The sequence below is a fragment of the Nicotiana attenuata genome, chromosome 7, assembly GCF_001879085.1.
Source record: "Nicotiana attenuata strain UT chromosome 7, NIATTr2, whole genome shotgun sequence".
Taxonomy (NCBI): domain Eukaryota; kingdom Viridiplantae; phylum Streptophyta; class Magnoliopsida; order Solanales; family Solanaceae; genus Nicotiana; species Nicotiana attenuata.
Genome location: NC_031995.1, coordinates 123,539 through 134,780, shown reverse-complemented (window position 1 = coordinate 134,780; position 11,242 = coordinate 123,539). Strand labels below are relative to the sequence as shown.

Sequence of the window (11,242 nt, the reverse complement as noted above, 5' to 3'; positions counted from 1 at the left end):
GGGCCATGTAGCTGAAGGTGGGTCAATCAAAGAAACATTCCCTGATGAGCAGTTATTGGCAATCACCTCAAGTGAAGCCCCGTGGTATGCAGATTATGTGAATTTCATTGCAAGTGGGGTGACACCACTGGAATTGACACCCGATAATAGAAGAAGGTTCCTACATGATGTGAGGCTCTACATGTGGGATGAGCCATTCCGATACCGGCTATGCGCAGATCAGTTGGTGCGAAGATGTGTTCCAGAGGAAGAGATGAATGCAATATTGCATGACTGTCACGCGTCACCATACGGAGGACATCACGGGGGAGATAGGACCGCCCAGAAAGTTCTACAATCAGGTTTCTATTGGCCTAAATTGTTGAAGGATGCACATGCCTTTGTTAAAATGTGTGATAGATGCCAAAGAACTGGAACAATCACCAAGAGGCATGAGATGCCTTTGCAGAATATTCTAGCAGTAGAGCTTTTCGATGTTTGGGGGATCGACTTCATGGGACCATTCCCATACTCTAATGGTCACAGGTACATCTTGGTGGCAGTCGATTATGTGTCTAAGTGGGTGGAGGCCATTGCTCTTCCCACTAATGACGCAAAGGTAGTGGTGAGTTTTGTAAAGAAGCACATCTTCACACGCTTTGGAACTCCACGAGTGTTGATAAGTGACGGAGGAACGAACTTTTGCAACAAATTGCTGAAAAATACCCTTGCAAAATACGGTGTCAAACACAAGGTTTCCACGGCCTATCATCCCCAAACGAGTGGTCAAGTGGAAGTGTCAAACAGAGAGGTGAAGCAGATTCTAGAGAAAGCAGTGAGTGGAAATAGAAAGGACTGGGCTGGAAAGCTTGACGACACATTATGGGCATATCGAACTGCATACAAAACCCCCATAGGTACTTCTCCGTATAAATTAGTTTATAGGAAGGCTATCACCTACCCGTCGAGCTTGAACACAAGGCTTATTGGGCAATTAAAAAGCTGAATATGGATATGGAGTTAGCTGGAGAGAAGAGGTTGCTACAACTCGACAAGCTTGATGAGTTTCGATTGCACGCCTATGAAAATGCCAAATTGTATAAAGAGAAGACTAAGAGGTGGCATGACAAACGCATCCAACATCGAGAGTTTGAGCCGGGGCAAGAAGTTCTGTTATTCAATTCGAGGTTGAAGCTCTTTCCTGGAAAGCTTAAATCTCGTTGGTCAGGCCCTTTCGTTGTGGTAAGTGTGAAGCCTCATGGAGCTGTGGAGTTGCGGGATATGAGCTCAAATGGTACCTTCTTGGTAAATGGTCAGCGGATAAAACATTATTGGGGTGGTGACATTGCACGTCACAAGACCTCGATGGACCTGTCGGATGCTTGAAAACGTGTTGAGTCGTGCCGCGACGTTAAATCAGGCGTTGGATGGGAGGCAACCCATTGAATTGTTGTAACCGTCGTGCCACGACAATAACTAAGGCGCTGGTTGGGAGGCAACCCAATGATAGTTGTAGTGTTGTTTGTGAGTTTTACAGCGTGCTAACCAATGCAGGTGACAAAGGGCGGGCGAAAAGACCATCGACCATGGTGAACACAGGTGAAAAACGTGGAAAAACATGTTGCCCAGTAGCGCGACCGCGCTACAGCTCGCGCTAGAGGTCGCGCTAACTGGGTAACATTCTGCCTAAGCTACATAAAACTAGCGCGAACGCGCTAGGGTTCGCGCTACAGCTCGCGCTACTAGTGCGATCGCGCTAGTGGCGCGATGCTCGCGCTAAAAGTGCATGATTCTGCCTGGACTAGCGCGATCGCGCTAGTGTTCGCGCTAGTCCCGGCCCAGAAATCACTGGGTTGGTTCGTTTTAATGTTTTTTTATTTTTTTTTTATTTTTTTTTCTTTACTCTAACTTAATCCCCCCCTCTTCTATTTCCCCATCGCATAAACCCCCAAAACTCACACACCCCTCTTCCAAAAACACTCCCAACATCTCAAATTCTCACGATTCCCTTCTCCCAATCTCACGATCCCCTTCCCCACCAGGCTCACACACGTTCTTCTCTCTACTCACCACCATCTACACCACAGGTATGAGCCCTAGTTGCAATTTCTTCTCTTTTTCTCTCTTTATTTTTCAGATTTTTGTTATAGTCCAATGCGTTGTTGTAGTAGTTGTTCTTTGGTTTTTATGTGGAGGAATTGGTAAAATATGCTGTGGTGTTGGTGGGTGGTAAGTGTGGGGTGGGGGATACTTGATTTGTGATCTTGATGAGATTCTGTGGTGGATTTATGTTATAAAACACTTCAAAAGGGTTGTGAAGGCCTAATGCCCACAAGGTGTTTGTGGAAAGGCCTCAAGGAACTTTACTATGTAGTTGTGACCACTCACGCGGGTGAAGTCTGAGTAACCGCCATGTGTCACAATTTTTTCTCAGCCGCTGCTCAAGGCCGCTTTACGGAGAAGGCCACTAAACAGCTGATTCCGGAGAGGGGAATTGATATGAATTCAGTCCAGCAGAAATGCCCTCACATGTACACGGAGTTGCTAAGGCGGGGGCTGCATACCTTCATTAATGAGACAGGGGAGGCCAATGCAATGATTGTGCAGGAGTTTTACGCTAATCTGCCTGAGCATGACTATAGTGTGGTCACAGTGCGCCGCAAGGCGGTGAATGCCTCTATTGAGGCGATACGGATGGCATACCATTTGCCCCCTCCCGTGCCTGAGCATGATGACTTCTATGAGTATGGCCGGAACCCAACGGACGCGAAGTGGGAGCGATTCTTTGATGCGATTTGCATACCCGGAAAAGAGGTGCAATGGATGCAATACGGTGAGAAGTTTCACTCCTCAGCATTATCCCCTGAGGCGAAGAGCTGGTTGTATGTGATTAACAGCCGTCTTATTTCGTCCAAAAACACTACGGAGGTAAATGCACCCCGAGCTGCTTTGATTTGGTGTTTCATCAGGGGTCTTAACTTCAATATAGCCAAAGTGATGCACGACGAAATGTTCGTTCGCTGCCCAGTGAGAAGGTATGGGTTCTTTTTCCCCTCTTTAGTGACTCAACTTTGCAGGCAAGATCGGGTGCCCGAAAATCTCCGTATGGATGGGCTAGTACGAAATGGCCACAAGGTCCGGCCCGACAAGGTCGCCACGACGACGGAGCCAGTGACATCAGGTGGAGCGGATGAGAGTGGCTCGGATGACTCGGAGGAAGGGGTGGCCGATCAGGTGAATGTGGAGGGCGAAACACAGGCCCCAGAGCCCAGTGCAGCAGCTGCAGCACCGTCCAGAGCAGCATCATCTTCAGGAACTGCCAGAGTGTCCCGTTTCATCGCGTTGGAGCAGGAGGTGGCCGGGTTACGCTCCTCCGTGACTGAGTTGGGAACTCGTATAGACGCAGTGGCTGTTCAGCAGATGAAGTCTGAGAAGAAATTTTTGGGCTGGCTGAGAGCTTTGGGTCGTGCGTGCCATGTGAACCCCGAAACTGTCTCTGACTAGGAGTGAGCATTCAGGGAAGTTCCTTTACCTCACTATTACTTCAATTCTTAAGCCATGGGGACATGTCTTCATTTTAAGTGTGGGGTGGGGGATACTTCAGTGTATATATGTAGTTGTATAAATCGTATGTATGCTTGTTTAGTTTTATTTTGTTTGGTTTTGACAATTTTAGTAATTTAGTAAGAGTTCATTAGTTAGTTCATTAGTTTAAACTAGGTAAGTGGCTTGTCCCGACGACGGATCTCTTTCGACGGGGTTCTTGAGGGACTAAGTCAATAAAAAAAATGGAAAATATGAAGACTCTTCCTGATGACGGATCCTTTGGACAATTTTCTTGAGGGAAGTTAGTCTAGAAAAATACCAAAAAAAGATTTTTTATTTTTTTTATTTTTAGGTAGTGTAGTAACTCCCCCTTGATTTTTCTTTGGGCCACGGTTCTTTTCCAAGGGTTTAAACTTGAACTGGGTATAGGTAGTTTGTTTTTTAGTTATTTTATTCTCTTTTTGATTTGTAGATTAGGTTTAATGGGCTACGATCTAGAGAATCAAAAGAGAACCTATAGCGTCGACACACCTGAACACTACAGACACTAGAGTGTAACGCTTAGTCTTATTGGTTGAATTTCACTAAAGTGCCTTAAGTTGTATGTTTGTCACTGACTTGAATGCTCATAATGGAGTGTCTCGATGAGTTAATCTGGAATGATTCATATGCCATGTGTGGTGAGGTTTTTGTATAGTCTATGTATTGTACTTGTGTCTAGAACTTGCCCGGTATGTGAGTCGAAGCGAAATTTTAGGTGATGCTCGGTTTGAAAAATAATTTTTGGCTTTCTTTGATATTTTTGAGCTTAATTGCTTACCTCAAATAAAATTTATCCCTAGTTAAACCTTTTGAGACCGTTGACTTTTATTTAGCACCCACATTACAAGACTATGTTTTGATCCCTTTTCCTCTTAAAGCACTTTAATTGTAAGCGCTAAAAGAGGTAATAAGGGACTAAGTGTGGGGTGGCTTTGGAGTGGAACCAATGAAATAAAGGAAGGTGCACTTATTTTTGTAAGAGAATACGCCACTAGTGGAAATTGAAAAAGAAAAAAAAATCTGAAAAAAAAGAGATAGAAAAAAAAATGTAGTTGAATAAATATTTTATTTTTGCTAGTGGAGTATTGTAACACCCCGTAAATTCGGCTTAGGAGTGAATGCATTAAATGAGTGGTAAGGTTATATTTTGAACATGTGAAGTTCTATCGGGATGATTATGGGTAAAATAGTTGTTTCAAAATCAAGATGGAAAGAGAGGTGCATAAGATTTGACAAAAATCGACTAAGTTTGCAGAAGGTCTGTCTTCCATCAATTTTTAGTGAAAATGTGTAAGGAATTGGGGAAAATCAAAGAATGAAAGTTGTAGGCCTTTGAAATAGCTTTCCAACGATATATTATGGAGCCCGAACTGATCTTTGCGCAAAAAGTTATGTGCGTTTACGGAACAGTATGCGTATGCGCGCCCGATAGCGCGCCCATTAGCGCGAACGCGCTAATTTAGAGGCAGTGTTACTGCCGTTTAGCGCGACCTGTAGCGCGAGCAAGCCTCCAGGTGTGTGACCGAGCTAGTGGGGGGTCGTTTTAAAGCTATATTTCATCCCCCACAGCCCCAAAACATAAAAACTTGCTCTAGAAAGGGGAACTCTCAAAAACCTAACTCCTTAAGGGTCCTTCCACCACCCAAGGCAAGTTCTAATAGTGATTCTAAGTTAATTTCACTTTCCCAACATCTTATTAACATGGGTAAACCCTCCATATCATTAGATATTCGATTGGGACATCATTGTTGAGAGAAGGAAGCCTAGAACTCGAAATTCAAGGGTTTGAACTTCGAAAAGGTAATGTCTTCACCCTCAAATTGATTCTAGCATTGGTTTAATGATCTTAAACCCTAGTTCATGAGATATGAGTTGATGGGTTTGATAGAAAAGCATGAACGATTATAGGTTTGGGGTGTTGAGTGTTTATTATTGGTTAAGGGTGATGTTTACCTTATGGGTGATAAAGAATAATATGGATTATAACCATTTGAGACTTTAGAAGCTATCTAGGATCAAGAGAATGGGTTGTTGGGTGTGGAGACAGCACTAATAGGGACTATGAAGTTTTATTTTCACCAAGTGTTTGATAAAATGCTTAAGTGACCAAAACATGAGCATTATAGCTAATATGAAATCCCTTTGACTTGTATTGCTATAGATTAAAGTTGAAAGGGTTGACAAATGTTGTATTATGCTCTAGAGCCAGAAGTTGAGGTATGTAAGGCTAACTCTTTACGTTTGGGAATGTCTATGATTCTCCTTACGTCCCATTCATTATGATCATTACCAGTTTCCTCAGAAAGGAACTATGCCTTAGTTCCCTGAATAGTAGTAGGACTTCTATTCTCTAGATGGCATAGTCTCATAATCATTCGATATTCTATGAGTTTCAGTTATGACAAATCAACTTATTATGAATACTCATCTCAGTCTAATCCTATTCACTATTCTAGTATCATGTAACCTAGTATGGCTCATTATTTCAGTATCATGTATTGTAATATGATTCTCAGTTCCTGATTTTATATTCTTGAATATTGAACACCTGTATTTGGGCCTGAGGCCGCAGTTTATGCTTTATGCATCTTTGGGCCTGAGGCCGCAGTTATGTATACGTATACCTGGGCCCGAGGCTGCAGTTGTGCACACATATATATATATTGGGCCCGAGGCCGCAGTTTAATATTCAGTTAAACAGGTTGTTCATCATTCAGAAGAGGGAGTATTCATATCCTTACTTCCTTGTTCAGTTATCATTTTATCAGCTAGCAGTTCAATTTCAGTTTCAGTATTTACAGTTCTTTTCTTTAGCCGTTTTACATACCAGTGCAATTCAAATGTACTGACGTCTCTTTTGCCCGGGGCTTGCATCTCGCGATGCAGGTAACGATTTTCAGGTTGACGATTCTGCTTGTTAGGACATCTCGTATCAGCTGTTGGTGAGCCCCAGTCTTTTGGGGCCTTATCTCTCTTTTGTTTTAGTCATTATAGTATTTCAGTTAATAAGGTATACCGGGGACCCTGTCCCGGTAAACAGTTGGCATTTTCAGTATTCCTTAAAGGCTTTGTAGACTATCACCCAGTCAGTCAAATATTAGCAGGCTTTCATGTGTTAGCCTTGTCGGCTACTTGGTTATACTTGCAGACCTTTCAGTATTTTCCGCATCTATGATATTTCAGTCAGACTTTTTTTTGCAGATTATCATGTTTTACATTTACCTCTAGCTCATAGTTATACCATATGTTGATCCTGCCATACAGTTGGTTCACTCGGTCACATGCAGTCAGGCACCGAGTGCCGTGTTACGCCTAGGCCATGGTTCGGGGCGTGACAAGTATACATTAAGATGATGCTCAAAGGAAGAGGGAAAACTTTTGGGAGTGATTTTATTTGTGAAATTGAAGTAGGGATTGAATAATTTGCGCCAAAGTTATCATGTGATGTGTTAAAGTGCTTAGGAGGGTTAGTCACTGTTCCTAAATACATCCTACCCGTCCCTTAGCCCACATTACAACCATGAAAAAGTCCTAATCGATTTTAGATCGAGCGAGCCTACATTAGTAGAGATTTACATTAAGGGCAAGCTTATGGTACCAATTACATGCAAGTGGATTCTTTTGTGAGGGTGAGCGATTTTCTTTGATATATGTGAGCATGAATCTCGAAGATATGAATTAATTTTATTCTCTTTGCTGTGAATGTGAGGGCATGTGATTCGTGAAGGAAAAGCAAGTCTTGACTTCTGTATGGAGTACTTTGAGGAAGTGTGAATATTGCTTGGCACTTGAGAGTCGACTTTTGAGTCTGAGATTGTTCACTACTAGGCGTAACATATGTGAATTGTTCTGGGTGTAAGGCGTTAAGGGAAATTGTTGAGTGGACCTCTAGAGAGTATAGTTTGATTGCTCGAGGACGAGCAATGAATTAAGTGTGGGGTGTTGATAATATGCTAGATTTAGGTAATTTGGCGATTGTTTATGCTCCCGCTTGATTATATTCCAATGTCATAATATGGTTAAATGGTGAAAAATGGGCTCTAATTGTGAATTTTACACATTGCAGGATGAGGAGCCTATGTGATGCCTTAAAGTTGTGATTGGAGCTAATTTGGAGCAAGAAATATCCCTCGGAGCTGAGTGTGCGTGAAGACTAGAAAAATAAATCGAGGAAATAAAGATCCAGACTAGCGCGAGCTCTAGCGCGAGCAGTAGCGCGATCGCGCTAGTCCAGTTGCGGGAGGCAGAATGTTAGTCGACTAGCGCGCACTAGCATGTTCGCGCTAGTCCCAGTTCCAGAAAAGACTTGTTAGGGGCAAAATTGGAAATCTGGAGGAAATTTCACTTAACCAATATAAAGTCAAGTCCGCCCAAGGATTAGATATCAAGGTTTTCATAGTTTAGTGCAAGAAACAGAGAGGCAAGAGGCAAGGAGGAAAATCCAACATCAAGTTCTTCTTTTCTTCTTCTTGTTTTTACGTTTTGAATGAATTAAATATTATTGAGATGAACACTGCTATCAGTGGCTAAAACCTATTGTTCTAGGGTCATGGGTGAAACATGATTGTTGTTGTTCAGCGTTTAATTCAACAAAGTTGGTTTAATCATATTGGGTTGTTTATTTAATTCTGTTCTCAATTATTTTGCTGAATAGCTAACAGTGGAATACTATCTACGAATCTATAGTTGAGCTAGAAAGTGGGAACTTTGGATTGCATATAGAATTAAATAGAGCAAGTTCTTCAACCTGGGCATCGGGGGACGGATCGCAATTAGGATAGACATATACCTAATTGCCTTTCTTGGTTGAAATACAGGATTTATAAATGCATTCTTGTTAATTTTAATTCCATAGACATATAGGCATTAAGTTAACTTGAATAGGCGAGTAAGAACTCGACAGATTCTTATGAGCAATATTAACCCTGTCAATCAACAACCCAGATAAATCAATTAGTTATTTGAAGCCAAGAACGCAACATGATTGCTAGCTAGCCTGTGACCCTGGAATATTCTCCCCTACTGATTGTCATTCGAAATTGCTATTTGTTTGGTTAATTATTTTAGTTAGTTTATTAATTGATATTTTAGGTAGTAAATTAAAGACGAATATCCTTTGTGGAAAATCTCTTGGATCGATAAGTTAATTGAGTTTAAATCAGTCAATAGTTAATCACAAGTCTTCGTGGGAACGATACTCTATTCACTATTTATTATTTGACGATCACGTGCACTTGCGTGAGTGTTTTGGTCGCAACAGAAAGTGAGGAAAACGAAACAGTGATGAAATTTGGCATTCTGAAATTCAGTCCAAGTTGCCAACTCAAGCACACTCTTAGACTCAAAAATCGGTCCAGATTTCCATTTTTTGAAATTTCAAGCTCTTCCGAAACTTGAAAGCATTCGGCGAGGTTTCCGGTCGAATTCCGTCGAGGTTAGCAGTTGTTGCTTGGAAATTTCAGTTGAAATCTTCTGTTGCGGATCTATTCATTTGGCTCGTTTCACTTGCTGTAATTGCCGAAGCTCTATTAATTGAAAGCTAAACTCTCAGGTTTACTCTATCTCTCTTTCTCACTTTAATCTATTTTCTATATGACTGAAACATAAAAAGAGCCATTAAAACTGATTGCAATAGCTTTAGTTTCATGGGTTAAGGATATGAATTTTTTGTTCAATTTTAAATCTAAGGGTACATGGGTTTAAAGAGGAAATCAGTTGTCTACTTTATTTCCGTAGCTTAAGGAAGTTTTCTTATTCTACTCTATTTGGAATATCATGGCCTAATTTCTCATAAGATCCTTCCATGTTTTCTAGTTTAGTAGTAAATTGAGTAATTTTGTCGTGCATCCAAGCTTCCAAGAATGAAGTATATGTTTCTGTTGGTATCTAATTATCATGGACTCATTTTTACAAAAATAATAGAGTAGTTAGTGTTTGGCTTACATATCTTATTTTATTTGAATCAAAATTGCTTACTAGTCTCCAAGGTAGTTTTCTTTTACTCTTTTTTTTATGTATTTTATTGTTGATTTTGGTCAGTGCAAATTCCATTATTAGTTTAGATTTAGCCGTGTGTTCCATTTTGACGTGTATAACATGTAGCCTAAATGTGTATAACATGTAGCCTAAATGAAGGCTAAAACAAAATGAAGTAGAAGAATTGAAATTGCAACACCCATATGTCGTATGCTTCTAAGAGTCCTTTTGGCCTCACAGTAATCTCAAATTAGCTTTAGGAAAATAATTATAAATATGCGCTAGTTGCTTTAGGCGTGTTATAAGAAATTATCATATCTACGGGTACGGTTCCCATGACGTGGTTACGATACGTAAATCTCAATTCGGATGTGCATTTCATGTGACCCAACTATAATTTCGAATAATAACAAGATAAACATGTTATAAATCCGGGGGTGCATTTCATGTGACCCGACTAATTTCCAACAAGGTTAAATAGAACATGTCGTGAACCGCGGGTGCATTTCATGTAGCGTAGCTTACGATGTGTTTTAAATAACTTTGAAATTTTCTAATTTATTAAAAGCGGTATAGAAAGAGTAAATGTACATAGGTTTCGAAGATGTTTTAAAATCAAAATAAATAGGCCAATAATAACAGTTGAGCGACCGTGCTAAAACCACGGAACCCGGGAATGCCTAACACCTTCTCCCGGGTTAACAGAATTCCTTACTTAGAATTTCTGGTTCGCAGACTTCAAAAGGAAAGTCGAATTTCCTCGATTTGGGATTTTAAAATAAACCGGTGACTTGGAACACCAATTAAACTATTCCAAGTGGCGACTCTGAATTGAATAAAAAATCCCATTTCGAATAATGTTACTTGAATTGGAAAAACTCCCTTGTACACCTCTCGGGTGTGTAAAAAAGGTGTGACAGCTCTGGCGACTCTGCTGGGGAAAAAACCCGGAACTTTTGTTCAGGGTTTAAGAATTCGAGCTTAGAATAACTGTTATAGTTTTCTTTATTTATTACTGATTTCACATGTTTGAACCTAATGTGCTAAATGCTGCTTTTACCGCTTTGATATTGCTTGAATTGTATATAAAACTGTTACGAAACCCTCTTCTCTCTGAGTCTTCTAAATCATCTGGGAAGTGTACACTTTGTGTAACTTCTTTTCTGTTAGAGTCATGTCCAATTTTTAGAACGAGGTTCGGACAAGTTGCAAAGCCGGTGAAGCTTCTGTATTCCCGGTACGCTGCCCCCCCCCCCCCCCGGCTCGAGCTGTCCGCTCTGGTAAGACAGGTCTAGAACAAAACACCCAGGTTTTAAACTAGAATAACATAGCCTCTTGCCGGATCCCTAGTAGGAACGCTTATTTACATCACATGCATTTGACTTTGGGGACTCAACACAGGGGTTGGGTCCGTCTAGGACAGGTGTACCCATATTAAAAGACCATCCCGATGCATCTTACGTGCTACTTGCTTATCTGTTTGTTTCGGCTTGCATGTTGACTGGCTTCTAGAATAAGGAAAGAAAATGAAAAAAAAGAGACGAAAAAAAAGAAAATCAAAAAAAAAGGAAAAAGGGAAAATCAAAGGGAAAAAATCAAGAGTGAGAGGTAGGTATTTGAAATTTCTGAAACTCTCCCGAAATTCAAAAACAGAAAAAAAAGCCAATATTTTCAAAAGTCATGTTTCCCTGTTCTGTCA

The 11,242-nt window shown here is 40.8% G+C and overlaps 1 protein-coding gene across 1 annotated transcript; it reads left to right on the top strand.

Annotated features, from left to right (window-relative positions):
- LOC109229760 lies at nucleotides 988-1,365 on the top strand. The gene has a single exon (XM_019395315.1). The coding sequence runs from the start codon at nucleotides 988-990 to the stop codon at nucleotides 1,363-1,365; it is 378 nt and encodes a 125-aa protein (XP_019250860.1).